This window comes from Rhinatrema bivittatum, chromosome 7, assembly GCF_901001135.1.
Source record: "Rhinatrema bivittatum chromosome 7, aRhiBiv1.1, whole genome shotgun sequence".
Classification (NCBI taxonomy): domain Eukaryota; kingdom Metazoa; phylum Chordata; class Amphibia; order Gymnophiona; family Rhinatrematidae; genus Rhinatrema; species Rhinatrema bivittatum.
In genome coordinates, this window is record NC_042621.1 from 106,656,844 (window position 1) to 106,678,710 (window position 21,867).

The window sequence follows — 21,867 nt, forward strand, 5'->3', positions numbered from 1 at the left end:
CCGGGAATGTGTGAGACAGTGAAGCCTCCGCTATCTAGAGTGCCTTGGGAATGTGCAAGAGAGTGAGACCTGGCTAGAGTGTCTCTTCCCTTACCTCAGCCCCTCTCTTCTCAGAACAGGCTCTTTGTTCAGCCCCTCCAAGCTCCCCTTCTGTGGAGAATCTGATGATGTCACAGCCAAGCTGTCTCTGCTGGAAAGCGAAAGTGAAGCTGCTTACCTGTAACAGGTGTTCTCTGTGCACAGCAGAACAAACATCCACACAATTGGATGATATTATTTAATGGCACAGAGTCTGGTACTGCTTTCTCCCAGTTCAGAAATCTACTAGAAGTTTTCCTTAGCGTGCTTGGTTCCCCTCGCACCTTCACTGCCGTGTGCCTGCACATCAGTCCTTATTCTAGCTGTCTGTAAGTTACCAGGGAAATGGGAGGGCTTGTGTGGCTATGCATATAGAAGATCTCTTTTCCAAGGTATTGGATCGCTCCCGGGACACCCACTGGACCACCGGGGACTTTCGGCAGGTTTTGGGGGGGGGGGGGGTGGTAATTGGTTGGATCTGAAGGGTTGAGGGTTGGCGTGGGTTAGGTTTTTTTTGGTTCGAGACAGCCAAAAAAAAAAAAAATCGGCCCAAACCGCGGGAAATGAAATTTCCCGTGGCAGGCCGATAACAATGGCTGAACCAAAAGGTTCGGCCGAATCACATCTCTAGTCTTTAAGATCATGAGAGATCTTGAATGAGTAGATGTGAATCGGTTATTTACACTTTCGGATAATAGAAGAACTAGGGGGCACTCCATGAAGTTAGCAAGTAGCACATTTAAGACTAATTTGAAAAAATTCTTTTTCACTCAATGCACAATTAAGCTCTGGAATTTGTTGCTAGAGGATGTGGTTAGTGCAGTTAGTGTAGCTGGGTTCAAAAAAGGTTTGGATAAGTTCTTGGAAAAGTCCATTAACTGCTATTAATCAAGTTTACTTATGGAACTATTAATTGCATCAGTAGCATGGGATCTTCTTGGTGTTTGGGTACTTGCCAGGTACTTGTGACCTGGTTTGGCCTCTGTTGGAAACAGGATGCTGGGCTTGATGGACCCTTGGTCTGACCCAGCATGGCAATTTCTTAACTTCTTATGTCTGTGGTCACGCATGCTGCAAAGGTCTCTTGGAGTAATAATGCAGGAACTTATGATTCTCTGGCGATGCAAAGAAGTCTATTGATGGGATTCCCCACATCCAGAAGATCTGTTCCAACATACTTCTAATATAGAGATCACTCGTCCAGTGGATTTGTCTGCTCAAAGAATCTGCAGAACATGGTAGACTGATTGCAGATATTTGAACATCCCTGCTTATTGCCCAAGTTCATATTGACCGGGCTTCCCTGCATAATCTGAAGAAGCCTCCTTGTTTGTTAATATTGAACATGGCTAGTTGGTTATCTGTGTGGATCTGTTGGTCAACCATGGTTCAAATGCCAGGAGGGCCTTGTACATCACGCTCAGCTCCAGGATATTGACCTGGCAAATGCTTTCCTGAGCATTCCATTGCCTCTCTGTGCTTATAAATGTTTGGGATGTGCTCCTCATCTGTATGGCACCTGTGGGGAAGAGGGCTGGTATTGGTGAAGGTCCCGTTGGGTCTGTGCTCTACCCTGGTCCACCTGTCAACAGTGAGGACCTGCAGGGCTCCTCCCTGCAGGTGGTGCCAACCTTGCCTCGACCTAAGGGTCCAGTACCACAATACTAGCCTTGCCTTGCCTTGTCTTCCCAGCCTTGCCTCGCTTTCCAGCCTTGTCTTGCTTTCCAACCTTGCCTTGTCTTCCAGTTCAGCCTCGTCTTCTCTTCCAGCTCAGTCTCATCTTGTCACCCAGTCCATTCTCCTCCTGTCACCCAGTCCAGCCTCGTCCAGCCTGTCTTCCTTGTCCTCAGTGTCTCCTGTATGTGCACATTTCCCTCAGCTTGCTGCTCTGTCCCTGACCTCTTGACTGGATCCCTTGCTCACTACCTGCTCCGACCTTGACTCTCTCCTCTGACTTCCACAAACCTGCTGTCTACCTTGCCTCTGGTGTGTGTCTGGACTCTAGCCACCACTGCTGCCCTAGGGACCCACCTAAGTCCTGCTGGCTGCCAGAATCCAAAGGCCCAAGCTGCGGAGGGATGCAGCTGGTAAAGGTGAAGCTCCAGACTGTCCCACTACAGAATGTGCTTACCTGCTGCCGGCATGGGCCTCAGCGTCTTGCCCTTGAGGCTGCGTCAACTGTGCCACAGCACTAATTGCTCACACACCCCTTATCCATTACAAATATAATGGACTTTCACCTTTCTTTGAAGCATCATCTTCTCGAGGCATCTTTTCTCAAAATGTATTTATTTATTTAGTAAACTCAACTTACTCTAACTTTCCCTACTAATTTTAAGGTTTTTAGAAAATTCTGAAAGAGAATCACAGCGACGTGAGGGAGAGAGACTGCGACCCAACTATTTGTGAAGCAGATAATTTCACAATGAAGTGCAGGCATGTGGTGGCAAAGGTGTGAGGCAAACCGCACATGCTCAGGAATACTAGTAGATATCTGAGCTGGGAGAGAACAGTACCTTTCTCGGTGCTGTCGAATGATATCACCCAGTTGTGTGGCTGTGTTGTCCATCTTGTCCACAGAGAAAGAACAAATCACAGCTAGCACAAAAAAGCAGGAGCTACAACTTTATTATCACTGTATGATAGACTAACAGCCACAGAAGAACAGAAAACAAGGAGAGGGCTACGTTTTATCAGTAATCTATGCTGCTCCTACAGCCCCAGCTTCCACAGGCGCCACACACTTCCTGCAAGAGAGGACCAGAAGGCTCATCTGCATACTTCTCCCAGAAGCCCCGGCAGAGGATACCATAAGCCATCCAGATTTTTTTTTCCTACAGCCCCAGCTTCCACAAGCACCGCAGACTTTCAGCAGGAGAGGACCAGAAGGCTCATCTGCATACATCTCCTAGAAGCCCCGTCAAAGGACAATAGAAGACACCACAAGCCATCCAGATTTTGTTTTCCTACAGCCCCAGCTTCCACAAGCACCACACACTTTCAGCAGGAGAGGACCAGAAGGTTTATCTGTATACTTCTCCCAGAAGCCTCAGCAAAGGACGCCGTGAGACATCTAGGCTTCTGCTCCTCATTCAGCAATTGACCCCAGTATAACAGAGATGTACTATGAGTATCAGAATCCCATAGGGGCATTCCAACTTTGCTGAGGAGCCCAGGAGAGACAGGAGCTTAGCTTTTGCTCCTGTAATCTGCAATCTGGAGATCTATTGGCCTAGCAGATGGAGGTGGTTTGGGGGCAGCAGGATGCAGTCCAGATTTAGATTTCCTCTTCTGGGCCATTACAGGTAACCAACAGAGGACAAATGAATTATATCCACTGCGGGGCGGAGGAGCTCACAACACTGTAAGCTGCATGGCATCCCATGTTCCTTGTTTTAGTATTATTTGAAAGTGTAAACCCTACTCATGATTTTATACATTTCTAGCAGGTCATTTCTCATCTGTCTCTTTTCCAAACCGAAGAGCCCCAGTCTGTATAGCCTCTCATCATTTTTGTTAGCCTCCTCTGCACTTTTGTAGTTCCACTTATGTTTTTTTCTGAGCTGGGTCAAGCAAAACCAGAGCCAGAGCTAGCATGTAGCCAACGTGGCCATGGCCATAGGTACCGTTGCCCTAAGGGCACCGTAATGCTGAACCACCCCATGGGCCCAGAAACTGTTGGGATGAGGGGAGGGCAAGGGAGAAGAGAGGAGCCCCTGTCCCAGGCATTATGCCTCTATGTTTTAGATAATTTACAAAGAGTAAACATGACACAGAAAAACAAAAGTAGCAATTCTTCCAAAGAAAAGTATAACAATTGAAGAAAATTATAAAAATGTCTCAATAATCCAAAGTAGTGAGAAGGGGGAGAAAAAGATACTAGAAGACAAAAAAAGAAGAAAATTAAATAAGAATCTGCAATAACATGAAACCCAACAGGCTTAATATTACAAATCCTAATTAACAGACACTATGCTGAGGGCTTGAGGACATAATAACTTTCCTGGAATGAATAAATCTTGCAATTGTTCAGGAAGGAAAAAAGGATAAGTATCATTTTGATATTTAACCAAACATTTACATTGACTTTAACTGCCCTACCCTTCTGATCTAGTTCATGCAATGCTGACAAATCTGCAGCCCCTGGAAGAGTCAAAAAGGTTAGTCAGCTCCTCTCCAAGGCCCAAAACAACCTTCTTGTGTGGTTCAAAGTCTAAGATACCAGTTGAAGCTCATTGTGCTATGGGACTAGCCTTGACTAGTGTGGTTTTGCAATGCCTCACTGACTGAAGAGACATTGCGCTGTGCAGGAACAAACCATGGACAGAGGGGAAGACCAGAGACATAGCCTGCTTAATGTTCTCATCTCCACGTTATTCCTCCGTGCTCTTCTCCTTTCTTTGGTGTTCCTCTGTCTGGATGTTCTCATGTCCATGGAATTATTCCTTTTGCCTTCTTAGGTTTGTTGGATTCCTTTTTCAGGATCTTCTTGTGATTGTTGAATTCTTCCTGTTGGCTCTTTTCATGTCTGTAATACTCCACAATACCTCACTCTGGAGCTTCTTGTGTTTATCATATTCTTCCTCCTGTACCTTCACATGTCTGTCGTATTCCTTCTTTTGGATTTTCTTCTGACCATTGGACTCCTCTTCCTGGATCTTCTTTGTGGCTATTGAATTCCTTTCCGTGTCTGTGATATTCCTTCTACTGGAACTACTCATATATCCATTGCATTCCTCCTTCTGGATCCTCTCATCCATTATATTACATAAGAACATAAGAAAATGCCATACTGGGTCAGACCAAGGGTCCATCAAGCCCAGCATCCTGTTTCCAACAGTGGCCAATCCAGGCCATAAGAACCTGGCAAGTACCCAAAAGCTAAGTCTATTCCATGTTACCATTGCTAATGGCAGTGGCTATTCTCTAAGGGGTGGATTTTCAGAGCCCTGCTCGCGTACATCCGCCCAAAACCGGGCGGATTTACGCGAGCAGGGCCCTGCGCGCTGGGAAGCCTATTTTACATAGGCCTCCCGGCGCGCGCAGAGCCCCGGGACTCGCGTAAGTCCCGGGGTTCTCCGAGGGGGGGCGTGTCGGGGGCGGGCCCGGTCGTCGCGGCGTTTCGGGGGCGTGTCGGCAGCGTTTTGGGGGCGGCTACGGGGGCGTGGCTACGGCCCGGGGCGGTCCGGGGGCGTGGCCGCGCCCTCCGTACCCGCCCCCAGGTCGCGGCCCGGCGCGCAGGAGGCCCGCTGGCGCGCGGGGATTTACGCCTCCCTCTGGGAGGCGTAAATCCCCCGACAAAGGTAAGGGGGGGGTTTAGACAGGGCCGGGCGGGTGGGTTAGGTAGGGGAAGGGAGGGGAAGGTGAGGGGAGGGCAAAGGAAAGTTCCCTCCGAGGCCGCTCTGATTTCAGAGCGGCCTTGGAGGGAATGGGGGTAGGCTGCGCGGCTCGGCGCGCGCCGGCTATACAAAATCCATAGCCTTGCGCGCGCCGATCCAGGTTTTTAGCAGATACGCGCGGCTCCGCGCGTTTCTACTAAAATCCAGCGTACTTTTGTTTGCGCCTGGAGCGCAAACAAAAGTAGGCTATTCGCGCGCCTTTTAAAATCCGCCCCTAAGTGAACTTAATAGCAGGTAATGGACTTCTCCTCCAAGAACTTATCCAATCCTTTTTTAAACACAGTTATACTAACTGCACTAACCACATCCTCTGGCAACAAATTCCAGAGTTTAATTGTGCGTTGAGTAAAAAAGAACTTTCTCGGATTAGTTTTAAATGTGCCCCATGCTAACTTCATGGAGTGCCCCCTAGTCTTTCTATTATCCGAAAGAGTAAATAACCGATTCACATCTACCCATTCTAGACCTCTCATGATTTTAGACATCTCTATCATATCCCCCCTCAGTCGTCTCTTCTCCAAGCTGAAAAGTCCTAACCTCTTTAGTCTTTCCTCATAGGGGAGCTGTTCCATTCCCCTTATCATTTTGGTAGCCCTTCTCTGTACCTTCTCCATCGCAATTATATCTTTTTTGAGATGCGGCGACCAGAATTGTACACAGTATTCAAGGTGCGGTCTCACCATGGAGCGATACAGAGGCATTATGACATTTTCCGTTTTATTCACCATTCCCTTTCTAATAATTCCCAACATTCTGTTTGCTTTTTTGACTGCCGCAGCACACTGAACTGACGATTTCAATGTTTTATCCACTATGACACCTAGATCTCTTTCTTATTTATTTATTTATTTATTTATTTTTAATTTTTATATACCGGAATTCCTGTATACAATACAAATCAGTCCGGTTTACATTAAACGAAAAGATTGCCCTGGTCTGGGAGGTCAGACCAGGGTTTTTTTTACAAGGAACATTGAACAATAACATATAATACATTCATAACATGAACATTTTTTTACAAAGAACATTGAACAATAACAATAAATCCTTAAATATTTTCATAAATTAACTTAAAATTAGGCCAATTAGCATGTTGAACTTAAATTAAACGTAAGATTAAATTGAAATTTAATTTTGCATAAAATTGCATATTATTAACTGGGTTGTAGCACCTAATATGGAACCCAACATTGTGTAATTATAGCATGGGTTATTTTTCCCTATATGCATCACCTTGCACTTATCCACATTAAATTTCATCTGCCATTTGGATGCCCAATTTTCCAGTCTCACAAGGTCTTCCTGCAATTTATCACAATCTGCTTGTGATTTAACTACTCTGAACAATTTTGTGTCATCTGCAAATTTGATTATCTCACTCGTCGTATTTCTTTCCAGATCATTTATAAATATATTGAAAAGTAAGGGTCCCAATACAGATCCCTGAGGCACTCCACTGTCCACTGTCCACTCCCTTCCACTGAGAAAATTGTCCATTTAATCCTACTCTCTGTTTCCTGTCTTTTAGCCAGTTTGCAATTCCTCCTTCTAGCTATCTGTGCTATTGTACCATCTAATTTTTCTTGTGTGTGATATTGTTCCTTCTTGAGTCGTGATTCCCAAACCCATCCTAGGTTTTCAGGATATCCAGAAATGTATCTCCTGCATATTTGTTACAGATATCCTTTAAACCTGACTGGCTGGGGTCCTCCCAGGGCAAGTTTGAGAATCACTGTTCTAGAGTTTTATTATAAATTTTCTTTCAGACCACATAAGATGCCAAAAATAACTCGAGACCTGAGAAGGTAGATTGTTTGGGGGGCTGATTTTGGTCAGTGACTTGACCAGATATCTAGATCCCCACAAAGGCAGCTTTTTCAGAGGATGGGTAGGGATAGTAGGCATATCCACAGGAATTTTTTATCTTTTTGTTTTGTTTTTCCTTTTTTTTTGTTTGTTTGTTGTTTCTTTTTTTATTTATTTAAAATTTAAAAAAAATGAAACAATAAAATAAAAAAATGAAGGAAAAAACCCAAAAGTTAAAAACAAAACAAAAAAATGTCAGGCACTATGCGAATAAATTTCTTATTCCCTACCCTTACTTTATCTAAAAAAAAAAAAAATGGAAATGCCACTTTACCTAGTTTACAACAAGCAGTGAACGTATGCATGTATTGGTGAATGGGGAATTATGTGTAAGTTGAATGTGTGTGGAGAGGATGTGTGCTTGGAAGTGTCTGGGGAGTATGTATTTGTAGACAGGGTGTAAGTGGGTGTATATAGATATTGGTGGATCGATGTATATATTTGAGTAGCTTTGTGTAGAGGGGGAGGGGCTTCTGTGAGGATAATGTCTAGCAGGGTAGTGAGCGTGTGTATGTTTTATGGGGTATGGCTGGTAGGGATGTGCATTCATTGTTTTTTCAGACTATTTGTTTCATTCATTTCAGCCCGTGTGCGCATATCTCATGATCAGAATGAACGTGTATGCACGCATGTGGGCGCCCACCTGAATATGCATGTACCTGTCAGTTTTGATCACAAGATACGCACACACAGGTTGAAATGGATGAAACAAATGGACTAAATGGACTAAGGAATGCACACCCCTAATGGCTGTGTGTGTAGATGCGTGGTGTGGTCGTGGGGGTATGATTGGGGTGAGTGTGTGTGGAAAGGTTGACTTCTGACGCTATTTTCCCTGTCTCCGTGGGAACGTGTAAGTATTGGTAGGTGTGGTGTTCTGGGAGTAGTTATATATGTGTGATGCGTGTGTATTGGGGAAAGTGTATGTGCGTGGATGTTATATATGGGAGGGTGTGGGAATATGTGAGATGTATGCGAATGTGTGGGAGTGTCGGATGAGGTATTTGTGTGGGGAATATGAATGTGTGTGTGTGTGTGGAGTGAGGTGTTTGCATGTGTGGTGGCTGCATGAGCAGGTTGTGCATCCATGTGAGAAGGGTGTGTATGTGTGAGAGACGTGGATGTGTGGGTGGTAGGTGGATGTGAGAGCGTGTTTGGGAAGGTGTGGGGTAGACTTTGAGAGTATGTTTGAGGGGAATGTGGGAAGGGTGTGGGAGGGAGCACAGTGTGTGGAATGGAGGGGGAGGTGTACTTGTTATTTTTTCAGTTATTTTCTCTGTCTCTGTCTCTGCCTGTGTTATTCTGTGGCAAAGTGCTGGAAGGGTGTGCAGAGGGCGTTTGGCATGGAGTCAGCATTCTGCCAGTTCTAGCAGCCTCTAACAGTTTCCCATAAAAAAGCAATGGGAATTATTTTGGAGGCTCAGTACTCTGAAAATATTGATCAGATGTTTCTGGTTTTTAAACTTCTCCAAGATATTCATATTTCCTTCCTGCGTGCCAAGTTTGGTGAATTTCCATCTATTTTTGGGAAAGTTAATGTGCTTACTGACAGACAGACATGGTTCTCTTTTACATAGTTCTTTCTGACATTCCATATGTTGCAAAGCATAAAAAAGACAGACAGGGGGCGGGGGATGAGGTTTAGAAGAAGGAAAGCAGAGGCGAGGGACCAACTTTGCCTCGGACTGTCTTACATACTCACGCAAACTGAGGCAGCAGAATCACCTGGGAGTCCGGGACTCCCCGGGAAGGCGAGGATAGGCAAAGGGGCTGGACCTGCATGCTGGACAAACAGCAGATTTAAAAAAAAAAACCCAAAAAAAACACCCCAAAAAACCTCCCTCGAATGTCATTTCTTGAGCAGTGGGACTAGGAATGGGATTTAAGCACAGCAGGGCGCTCACGTTTCAGACTCTATAGAGATTCAATTTGAGGGGGCTGGAGAGAAGGCGGAGGTGCAGGGCGGGGAACAGGGGCCTTGCAGGCTCAGAGCCAGCAGCCGCCCTCTCTTTCCTGCCCTGCAGTGCGGGCACTCCGCCCCCCCACCGGGGGGCGCTTCTGGATATTTAAGCCGGCAACGCATCGCCTGAGCAGGCAGGCACCACCAGTCTGTGCCAAACGGCCCCGAAACGCAGCTTAATACAATCCGTGACAAATCAAGGCTGAGAAAAGTTTACGGTTCGTTAGTCGCCATCCCTTTTGCACCGGACAGGACTTCGTTCTTCGCTCGGCTTACGCTTTTTTGGGGGGGGGGTAGCAGAGGAGAGATCAGCGTGTGAGCCGTGTGCTTCCGAGTGAAGTTTACCGGATCCTGATCCGTCCGACCCGCTGCAGCCTCTGGGGTGCTCCGGGGACGAAGCAAAGATGCTGCAGATTCTTCTCGTCCTCTGCAGCCTGCAGCTGCCCCTCAGCAGCGGGCAGGTAAGAGGGGGCAGGGGAAGGAGACAGACTGAGCAAATGCTAGCTCACAGCCCGGGAGCAGGGGGGACCAAGCAGATCTTCCGATTTGTGTTCCTTGCTTGAAGGCCCCTGGCTCCCTCGGGTTTTTCTGCTCTTTTGTGAGGTCACTTACAGCTGAGAAGAGAGAAAAGTACCCAGAAGGGGCACTGCCCCCCTCCCCCCACCCCGGTTACCTTCCCATCCCGAAGTGTTATGGGGCAGAGGCTCCAGGTACCGGATTTTATCTGGTAGGCAGGACGTAAATCCTTATCCTCCCGCAGATTTCAGTGCCGGTCTGAAGCTCTCAGAATTGTAATGGAGATTTGCTGATTTTGCAGGAAACTCATTTGTTAGTTGAGTTGTGAGGTTATGGGATCTGCTGGAAACCCGAACAAAATGCAAACGTCAGGGTCTGAAAACGCCAGAGACTCCAGTAAAATGCTGAAGTCATGCTACATAAATGCCTGTGATTCTTGAAGAGTTAAGACTATTTGCAAATCCCAGAATGTATTGAGGTAGGAACTGAAATATAAGTGTGACAGATAAGGGAACTGCCGAAAGGAAGTTCTTTGAACGAGATACTTTTCTGTACATGTGCAAAAGAAAGTGCCTTTTCATTGATAGCTCAAGGCAAGTTACATTCAGGTACTGTAGATATTTCCCTGTGTCAACAGGGCTTACAATCTAAGGGCCCGATTTACTACGGCTTTACTCCTATTTTGTTTATGGGCATAATGCAGTGCTCAGGGTGAGCACGCTGTTAGCCCCCGTTTGGCTGCGTGTTTTCCACGTGCTATTTTTACCCCTTTATATAGTAAGGGGTATTAGCGCGTGGCCAACCCCCCCGAAACTAATAGCGCCTGCAACATGCAAATGCATGTTGATGAGCCTATTAGTCATTCCCGCGCGATACAGAAAGTAAAATGTGCAACGAAGCCGCACATTTTACTTTCAGAAATTAATTTCAGCCGGCACCGGGAAAGTGTGCAGAAAAGCAGAAAAAACTGCTTTTCTGTACATCCTCCGACTTAATATCATAGCGATATTTTGCTGGCGTCCGTTTTCCAAACCAGAGGCTGTCAGCGGGTTTGAGAACCGACGCTGGTAAAATTGAGCGTCGGCTGTCAAACCCGCTGACAGCTGCCGCTTTTATCAAAAAGGAGGCGCTAGGGACGCGTTAGAGTCCCTAGCGCCTCCTTTTACCGCGGGCCCTCATTTACATATTTTTTTTTCCTGAATCACGCGCCCAGGAGAGTGGCCTTGGCGCGTGCCGGGAGTGTGGGCGCTCGCCGGCTCTCCAGCGAGTTTTTCTGTATCGGCCTGTTAGGGAGGCAGATATTCAAAGGGGTTTATCTAGATAATTCAGAAGTTATCTGGATAAACCCCGATGTATGAAGATGGGGCCAGTTATCTGGCTAAATTTTACCTGGATAATCAGGTACCCAGACAACTTTAAACCTAACTGACTATATGCAAACATAGCCAGTTAGGTTTAAATGTATCCAGCTAAAAGTAGGCTGGATAACCTTTTTATTTGTCGATAGTCAGTGAGGACGTTTATCCGCTGAATACTCTGGATAACTTGTTTAAACCTTGTGTGAATAGAATCATAGCCAAATAAGTTATCCATTTTTTTTTTTAAATATTGCCCTAAGAATGTAACAAAAAGGTGAAAGACCCATGTGCCTGATAGCCTGATAGTGCTTTTATACACAAAATGGAATGGGATAAGGTAGGAAGGTGAGAAAGTCCAGTGTGACTATTTAGGGTCTCTGCTTTATACACGGAGGCCCTGATATGGTAAGACGCACACATTTCCTTTATTCATATGCTAAAATAAAGACAAAACTCCAGATGCAGTAAGCTAATGGTATGCTAATACATCAGTAGTTTAGAAAAAGCCAGCTAACTAAAAAATGAGCACACACAAATGGTGTGCGTAGGAGCATTGTTGTGTGCAGAAAATGTGATTTGTGTACACAAAACATTAATTAGGGCATAAAAGTTGTGCTCACAAAAATTAGAAGCACAAAACATGAGTTAGGTGCACAAACCATGTTTTCTGTGCATAAAACACAATTTGTGCTCAATGTCTTTCTCTGCACATAAGGTTTTATGCACAGAAAACATGATTTGTGCAGAAACTGTGTTTTTATGCCCATAAATCCCAAGTACAGGACCTCTGTCCCACAAACATCAAGTTCAGCCCCAGAAAGTTGACATCACCTCTGAGAAAATATGAGTTAAGCCTAGGCATTAGGCAGTAATAGCTAATACTCTAACATGGCATTTGCATGGAGGAGCGCTAATTTGTGTGCACCTTGTCTGTGTGCTAAACTCCTTGTTAAATCAGGAGTAAAGTTGTGTGCACAACTGCGCGATAACATGTGTGCACACACAGCCAAGCGTGCCTTATTACATTGGGGGCAGAATGGGATGGGATGGTGAAAGAACCGATGTTCTGAAACTGGGATGCTGAGAGAGACAGAGAGCCCCCTATCTCAACCTGATACTCCAGAGAATCTCTTCGGTGTGCATGAGTTTGAATGCAGATAGATCCCTGGGCACACTCTTTAACACCCCCCACCACACATACGTGGGGCCAGAATCTCAAACCTTTTCTGACATGTTTTGCCGCCTCCAGGGATGCCAGAATCAGCATCAGGTACTGACCTTTGTCCAGCAGATGAAGAAGCTCCTTTCCACCCAGGAGGCTGCCTTCCAGCAGGGCCTGCACAACATAAAGAAGCAACTGGCTGTACTCCAGAACAGCATCCAGAAACAGGCCTCAAACAGGAATGGTAATGTGCAACCCACCTCGGCAAACGTGCTGAGCAGAAACCCCCAGGGTAGCGTTTAGGGTGACATGACCCTGGAGAATCAGCCTAATTCATGGCTACATTCCTTGTTTTACTCCATCAGGCCTATGGACTTGTAGTTTAAGTTGCCTAAGAAAAGTAGGACTACATATCCATAAATGCAATGGGGCAAAGCAAGGCCTTGCTCAGCCTGATGACAGAGCACCATGGGAGGGAGGGAGGATAGACACTGAGAGGGAACTGTGACAATGTAGACAAAGTAGAAGGGGAATGAGATTTGAAAGAAAAGATGGGGAGGAGAGAGTGCAAAATACAATAAATTCTCAGCTCTTGAGAGCAAGACACAGATACAGAGAGATGGACAGAGTTGTTGGGCGGGTGTGCCTGTGAGACTGAATGAGTGACTGGCATAGGCACCTGCAGAGGGGGAGGCACAGGGTGTTCATTTGCCTCCCTAAATTGTAATGGCTAGAGATGTGAATCGGAACTGAAATCGGATTCGATTCTGGTTCCGATTCACATCTTGGCTACTTTTTCTTGTAATTATTTCTGTGGGTTTTTTTGTTTTTGTCCATCCCTATTTTATTTCGTTATGACCCCCCCCCCTGAAAAGTTTTCTGCAAGCCCTCCCGCTGGCTGGTTGTGTTTATGTGAGAGGTTTTGGCTGGCTTTCTGGCTGTCTGCTAGAGCCTGAGAGGTTTTGACATTTATATATAGTATTCCTTTCAGTGCGGTCAGATAAGTTAGAGTGGTTGAAATAATCAGTTTCTTAACATTTTATAAAACAAAGTGCCTGGGGCTAGAGGGACTTGAAGTCCAGTCCAGTTATTAGGGGAGCTTGATGAGAGAAAGTTTGACAACCACAGGACTACTGCAACTAACTAACTAGTGGGCTCTGCATATTATACCTTCTGCATAAAAGTAGAGCAGGTTGCATGAAGGACTGTGACACTAAAGGCACAGTAAGCTCTTTCATTAATTCAGAACTATAAAACTTGAAAGAATCCCTCCCCTATTCATTTAACAGGACAGATGAGAGGTGGGGATAAAAGCAAGGGCAATGAATATACAGAACGGTTGGATTGATGGGGGGAGGAGGAGAGAGAGGTGAGAAAAGGTCTTTGCTCTAATATCCAAAGCCTGTGCTTTTATAGTCAGAAAGGGAGACTAGGGTGACAGAACCCACACTCTGCCACCCGGGTTCTCTGCTTTTATATGCAGGGTGGGATGGGATGGAATGAGGCTGAGAGAATATTCCCTATTACCCTGCATGGCTCTGAAACTATAGATGCTTGTAGTCAATATTTCCAAATTTTAAAATAAATTTTACAAAGAAATGCTGGTAATCCAATGCTTTCCTTCCCCCCCCCCCCCCCATTCAATTTTAGAAAGCTGCCCCCAGCTGGCGACCCCTCTTCATGGGAGGAAGCTGGGGAAGAAGGTGACTGTAGGACATGAGGTGCACTTCCTGTGTGATCTTGGCTTTCATCTGGTAGGCTCGGAGTCTCGTGTGTGTCAGCGGAATCGAACCTGGAGTGGACAGCAGCCTTTGTGCAAAAGTAAAGTATCCCAGACAGACAGAATTTATTATATGTCTGAATGATATTTATTTTCCTTTCGGCTTCCCTCTACTGCATAGTCAAATACAGAAACTACTGGTCCAGCAATATATATCAGCCCATTAGTGTCACTTTAGGGCAACTTTTATATTGATTTTATTTTTTTGCAGCAGACAGCCTGAAGGCAAGAAATCCCCAGAGAATTTCTGTCAATTAAATCCCACAGGTCAAACGCTCCCTCTTGCAGATCACATTTGCTTGGAGGGCTCTATTTCACATCTGAAATGCCTCAAAAGAATCCAGATTCAGCACCAGAGAGCATGGACACCAGTCATTTTTGAGGTGGCCATAGGTTACTCACCTGAGTGTATTCACCTATACTTTATTTAGTTGTTCTGCTGGAGCTGCAGGCTGGCAGCTGAGATGTGCTTAGGCCCCAGGCTGAAATAGGACAGTTGGCACTCAGTGGGGTGAGCTCTGCTTCTCTGTGTGCTGCTGAAGGATTTTGCTTTGGAGACATTATTTTTCCAGCCCTCAGACTGCAAGGAAGATGTTTTACAGATTATCTGAAGTTTTATATAGATCTCAGCATATATAACCCACGTTCTCAGAAAATTCATTTCTTCACAATGTATAGGAATCCTTATTGTAGCAGTTAAAGCTCACAACAGTTAGAAGTACATTAGTCACAGTCTTAATTTTTTGTTTGAAAAACCAAAAAATACTCCAACCACTTTACCAAACAGATAATCAATAGAAAAAAGGTGGGTGAAAAAATTAAGGTATTGAATTTTTTACCTACTTTTTTTTTTTTTTGTCATTTAATTTTAATTTAACATATATAAATCATTCTAAGGCCAAATGCCTTAAAACAACCTAACTTTTAATTCCCAACTTGCACTTCACCAATACATTGCAATCTAAATACCTAGCATAAGATTCTTCCAAGCAATGTCAATGTCTCTCTCTGTCTCTCTGTCTCTCTGTCTCTCTCTCTCTCTCTCTCGCTTTTAGCTGATCTGGCCTTTGTTTGTCGGTGGGGTACAGAGGCAGCCCAGCTGCACCCATGGCTTTAGCTGGCAACAGTTTCATGACATCCACATAGTGGGGCCTCATAAAGACGGGCTCTCAGCAAGTTTCAGAGAGGCTGGAACAGACCAGGAATTTGGCAGGGAATTTGTGCAAGGACGGCCCCCATCATTGATTTCAGCCCATCAGTTAAGGCTTTCTTGGGCCTTATCAGCTACTTCATGCAAATTATATAGGTTCCAAAAGTAGACAATGTGACTGGATATACACAGGGCTTCTGATTTTAGGTGTTTATAAATTGTAAATTTAGGTGTTTATTTTCCAGCTAATTAGGGGCTGTTTGAGGGTACCAAAAATTGGTGGGGGGTTTTCAGCACAGACACTAGTATTGAGTACCTTTTCCAGGTGAATCAAATACATATATTTGTGCAGCTGAGGAGTCATTAGTGTGAAAGAGAGTTCAAGGTAGGCAAAGGAGAGGTGAGAAAATACTTGGGGAAGCATTGTGTTTTCAGGATTTATCAGTTAGAACCTAAAATCAGAAGCCCTGGCTATACCACAGTCCACTGGTATTTGGATTGGTGGGTTTAGAAGTTGATTCTTCTTAGCAGTCATGTTTACAGATTTTTAACATGAACAATGTGTGCTGGAAGTCACCTGGTAAACCAGAAGGGGCTTCCTCGTTAGATACAAAGTCTGTCAAGGCTGCAGAAACTTCAACAAGTTAGTACAGCTGTAAAGAAGAATGTCCAGTTTAGTCAGCAAGAGCAGGTTTTAATCTCAGTGCAGGTCTGCAGTGTCCGTCTTGTGTTCCTGTGACTCCATTTTGTTTGGTTCAGCCAGCACACAGCTCCTTCCAGGACAACCTGGGCTAGTGCCTTCAGGCTAGTGGGGGCCCAAACACATGTGAAGCCACCCATGGAGGTAGGAAATACAGTGGGAACATACATTCCTCCCTCCCCCAAAAAATCAGGTATCACATGGCTCTGTGTGTTTGGAACAAGCTAATATAAACTTGTACTGCTGCTTTTCTTGGAAAAACTGGAACCTTAAGTCCAGAGCTGCACTGGTGTGTAAAACCAAGACTGGCTGAGCCAGCTACTGGTGTCATGGAGCCAACTGATGACTGCATAGAGAGAGTTTAAACAAGCCTCACTTTTAACTGCTGCCACATTACAAAAAAAAAATTTAAATTTAAAATATTAGATAAGTAAATCCACCAGTCTCAGAATGCAGGTGAGTACCAGTGAAAATCAATCAGGAAGGACCCAGTCCACATGTACTTAATCCTAGAGATTACCTGTCCATAGTGCTCAAAAGATTGTGGGTGTTAGTATCTAGTATGCCTGCTTGTTTGCAGTCTGGTCTGTGCTTTCAAAGCAAGGGCAAGAAAAGCTTGAGATGGTCTAGATCCCCTTAAAACTAGAACTGTGGATGGACATAAGAAATTGCCATGCTGGGTCAGACCAAGGGTCCATCAAGCACAGCATCCTGTTTCCAACAGAGGCCAAACCAGGCCACAAGAACCTGGCAATTACCCAAACACTAAGAAGATCCCATTCTACTGATGCAATTAATAGCAGTGGCTATTCCCTAAGTAAACTTGATTAATAGCCGTTAATGGACTTCTCCTCCAAGAACTTATCCAAACCTTTTTTGAAACCAGCTACATTAACTGCACTAACCACATCCTCTGGCAACAAATTCCAGAGCTTTATTGTGCGTTGAGTGAAAAAGAATTTTCTCCGATTAGTTTTAAATGTGCTACTTGCTAACTTCATGGAATGCCCTCTAGTCCTTCTATTATTCGAAAGTGTAAATAACCGAGTCACATCTACTCGTTCAAGACCTCTCATGATCTTAAAGACCTCTTATCATATCCCCCCCTCAGCCGTCTCTTCTCCAAGCCGAACAGCCCTAACATCTTCAGCCTTTCCTCATAGGGGAGCTGTTCCATCCCCTTTATCATTTTGGTTGTACTTCTCTGTACCTTCTCCATCGCAACTATATCTTTTTTGAGATGCGGCAACCAGAATTGTACACAGTATTCAAAGTGTGGTCTCACCATGGAGTGATTATAGAGGCATTATGACATTTTCTGTTTTATTAACCATTCCCTTCCTAATAATTCCTAACATTCTGTTTGCTTTTTTGATTGCTGCAGCACACTGAGCTGACTATTTTAAAGTATTATCCACTATGATGCCTAGATCTCTTTCCTGGGTGGTAGCTCCTAATATGGAACCTAACATCGTGTAACTATAGCAAGGGTTATTTTTCCCTATATACAACACCTTGCACTTATCCACATTAAATTTCATCTGCCATTTGGATGCCCAATCTTCCAGTCTTGTAAGGTCCTTCTGTAATGTATCACAATCCACTTGTGATTTAACTACTCTGAATAATTTTGTAACATCCGCAAATTTGATAACGTCACTCGTCGTATTCCTTTCCAGATCATTTATATATTTATTGAAAAGCACCGGTCCAAGTACAGATCCCTGAGGCACTCCACTGTTTACCCTTTTCCACTGAGAAAATTGACCATTTAGTCCTACTCTGTTTCCTGTCTTTTTTAACCAGTTTGTAATCCATGAAAGGACATCACCTCCTATCCCATGACTTTTTAGTTTTCGTAGAAGCCTCTCATCAGGGACTTTGTCAAACGCCTTCTGAAAATCCAAATACACTACATCTACCGGTTCATCTTTATCCACATGTTTATTAACCCCTATAAATTGTGGAAATAAAATAAATAAATAAAACACCTTGAGGGCCTTCATCCATCCTTTCCCATCACCGCTTTGTTTCAATCAGTAAAGAAATCTCCTCCGGGCAAAGTAAAACTGCATCTCATCCACACAGAGTTTGTGTGATGCACCCAAATGGGCAAATAGACCACATACGGGCCGATACAGTAAAGTCCGCGGGTGAGCTCTCCCGGCGTGCGCACAGGCCACTCCTGTGCGCGCTATTCTGTATTTAAATGAGGCCCGGTGGTAAAAACAGGCAAAAGGAGGCGCTAGGGACACTAGCATGTCCCTAGCGCCTCCTTTTGGACCGGAGCAGCGGCTGTCAGCGGGTTTGACAGCCGTTGCTCAATTTTGCCGGCGTTGGTTCTTGAGCCCGCTGACAGCCACGGGTTCGGAAACCAGACACCGGCAAAATTGAGCATCCGGTTTTCAACCCGACAGCTGCGGGCTAACTTCAAATTTTTAAAAAAAATTTTTTACCCTTCGGGACCTCCGACTTAATATCGCCATGATATTAAGTCGGAGGGTGCACAGAAAAGCAGTTTTTACTGCTTTTCTGTGCACTTTCCCGGTGCCCGAAGAAATTAGCCTTTGGGTAGGCGCTAATTTCTGAAAGCAAAATGTGCGGCTTGGCTGCACATTTTCTTTTCTGAATCACACGGGAATACCTAATAGGGCCATCAACATGCATTTGCATGTTGCGGGCGCTATTAGATTCAGGGGATTGGACGCGTGTTTTCGGCTCCTTTCTGAATAAGGGGTATCGCTAGCGCGTCAAATGCACGTCCAATGGCGGGTTAACTGTGCGCTCCAATGGAGCGCACTGTACTGTATCTGCCCGATAGAGAGGTCAAGTAAACTCTAAGGAGAGCAGCTGACAGGTACGATCCCTTTGGTGCACCTGAGACTATGGCATGCCAGGAGAAAGCAGCGGAATATGTTCTGGTCAGTGGGATAGGACGTGAACCAAGCCAGTGCAGTTTGTTTTTTAACCTAATTAATGCATTTTGCATGTATTAGCAGAACTGGATTATGAATTTTAGGGTTCTTAATAAAGGAAAAATCCAGGGCTTCTCCCTTTTAATCAATGAGCTTGTACGATGCAATCTAAGGATGTCTGACTACGTATAGATTTTAGCTGGGCTGAATGATGATATCCAGTATTTGTATATTTGTCTGCCATTATGTAGTGGGCAGGCCTTAGCAAACTGGCACTGAAACTTGACAAGATAGAGACAATTCTGCTTAGTAAGTCATCTCTGAGCAATGCGCCCCCATACTCTAAAGTTGATGGTCTCACCAGGCTAATTGTAAAATTAATTAAAAAGTTTGGGGTATGGATACAGTCCCATCTTTCTCTACATGCCATATAAAATCCAGTTAAAGCTGTTGATAAACAGCTTTCATTCATTGGTAACCACATCTTTGGACTATTGTAATTCACTTTATATTGGTGCCCCTGCATGCTCTATTAGGGCTCTACAGGCGGTCCAGAATTCAGTAGCTCGGATGTTTGGAAATGCAGGTTTGAGAGAGCACATTACACCGGCATTCCATTTGCTGCACTGGCTTCCAGTTCCTCATCTCTCTCGTGCACCCCCATCAGCCTCACTATCTCTTACTCCAACTCTCGACCTTCCAGGTATATTTCTGGCGCACTAATCCACCTCTCCAGGATGCCCGATTTAATATTTAAATTGGGTGCCGTGGTAAAAAGGAGGTGCTAGGGAAAATTGTGCACCCCTAGCACCTCCTCGGCAGCAGGCACCCAGGAGAGGTCGGCTGTCAGCCAGTTAGGAAAATGGACGCTCGTTAATTGAGATTCCCATTTGCTAACTTGACCACCTGCACCACATTGATATTAAGTCAGAGGCTCCTCAGGCGTTCGTTTTTGCGGGTTGAAATATGCAACACACTTTTTTTTGTTGATGAGGTTATTACCTGAATTTACATGTGATGAGCGTTATTACTACGCACTCGATTGGACGCGCATTTTGTACACACTAACCCTCGTTTTGCATCGGGGGTTATGTTTGCGTATCCAGTCGTGTGTTGTGCCGTGGCCAGCGCATGGTATTGCATCGGCCTGAAGAAGTGCTAACCCTATGATACCATGCCAACACTTACAATGCAGACAAGCCACTGTGGATGGTTGGTACAAGCAGAAAGGGCTTCTCTTGATCACTTCTGCTCCCTTCTTGTCCTATCACCTACTGGTTAGCGAACTCCTTCTGAGAACCAATAGGCTTTAGGAGGAGGGAACAGCAGCTGCTTTATAGAAGCACTGTCTGCTTGTGCATGCTTTAGAACAAGGGTGTCCAATTCTGGTCCTTGAAGGCCACAAAGTCTGATTTTCAGGATATTCCTGATGAATATGCATGGGATGCAATTGAGGCAGTGTGCATACAAATCTATTCTATATATCTTTATTAGCGATATCCTGAAAATCTGACTGGTTTGTGTCACCCCAGATTCTGCTTCTTGGAAACAGCTATTAATGTGGCTTTGTGTATTAGTCATTTTGTGATAATATACTAATTTTTTTTTTTTTTTAAAGAAAGAAATGGCATTAACTAATGCACATGCATTAAAAAGTAAAGCAAATCTTATCAACCTATTTAGTCACAGCATTACTGCTGATTTTTCTGTATTTTTATATAATGCAGTAAAATGTCATTAAATGTCTTGCAAGTAGAGGAGTTTGGGCAGAGTGAATGGTAACGAGCAGCTGTGAGAGAGAGGACACCTCTCTCATTCTCTATGTATAGCACTGTAAGAGGGGGTACTTTAAACTCGGTGTGGGGTAGGTTTGGGGGACTGGTTTTACATACGCAGTCAGAGGTACAAACAGCAAAGTTGACATCACTGAAGATTTTCTATCATTTGAATCAATGAAAGGTACAAGAGGAGTTCATTTGTACAATGCACTCTACCTAGCTTCGAACCAGCTAGGTAGAAAGTACATCAAGCTAGGTAGAGTGCATTGTACAAATGAATTCCTCTTGTACCTTTCATTGATTCAAATGACAGAAAATCTTCAGTAATGTCAACTTTGCTGTTTGTACCTCTGACTGTGTATACAAACCTCCCTCATCCTCCAAACCTCACACAGAGTTAAAAGTACCCTCTCTTATAGTGGTATAAATAGAGAGTGACATATTTTGATTTCTAGTAGAAGTGCCATGCTATGTCATGTAGGCCAGAGCAATGGTCCATCTATCTACAGTATCTCCACTGGAGGTTGCTGCGGTGGTCCAATCCAGCTTTCATATCAGTGAATGACCCCCTAGTGGACTTTGACTTGGAGTTTGAGAGAACAGGAGCATTTATTTGTTGCCTTCTCACCTGCAACGTTTATGTGCAGGTTGAATGCCTTGGTGTTCTTCCAGAGAATAGCTGCTAGTTCATGACAGGGGGCTGGTAAGCCAGATGTCTACTGTGTATTTTGTTTGGAAAGAAGTGTTATTCCATCCATCCCTTTCTGGGAGAGAAAAAAGAAATTACCCAAGCTCTGGAGAAAAGCCTCAGTTACTCTAGGCTGTTTTCCTTTGTGGGAAAGAAACTGATAATATTGGGTTTTGGAAGTAAGAAGTTTTTTATTTTGTGGCTGAAGATTGCCCTGCAGTTTTTTTTGTTTTGTGAGAAGTCTGCAGATCATCCCTGTGCCACCCAGATTGAGGGTCTCACTGCCAAACACGGCAGACATTTCTATGGAGGGACCATGTGCCCAGCTGTTGCTACTTGGAAGGGGACGAAAACAGTCACTCATCTGATGCTCTCCTGGCAAAGACGGAGGAAGTGCCCACCAGGTACGGTGAGGAAGAGAGATCAAGCAGGAGATCCCAGGTACAGATGGAAATCCTGGCCGGAGAAGAGGAACCTTACTAACGCAGCCCTAAAAGTCCAGCAGGGAATAGAGGGG

The 21,867-nt window shown here is 44.7% G+C and overlaps 1 protein-coding gene across 3 annotated transcripts in view; it reads left to right on the plus strand.

Annotated features, from left to right (window-relative positions):
* Positions 1-21,867, plus strand: part of LOC115095349 (fibulin-7-like) — a 158,593-nt gene that overhangs the window by 86,484 nt on the left and 50,242 nt on the right. For 2 of the 3 annotated variants that reach the window (XM_029608892.1, XM_029608890.1), the window contains exons 2-3: positions 12,427-12,583; positions 13,990-14,160. In XM_029608892.1, coding sequence (XP_029464752.1) covers positions 12,469-12,583; positions 13,990-14,160 — 286 coding nt within the window. In that variant the 5' untranslated portion in view covers positions 12,427-12,468. Of the gene's footprint in view, positions 1-9,298; positions 9,522-9,603; positions 9,765-12,426; positions 12,584-13,989; positions 14,161-21,867 lie in introns of those variants that run through there. The other variant, XM_029608891.1, reaches the window with a different exon arrangement.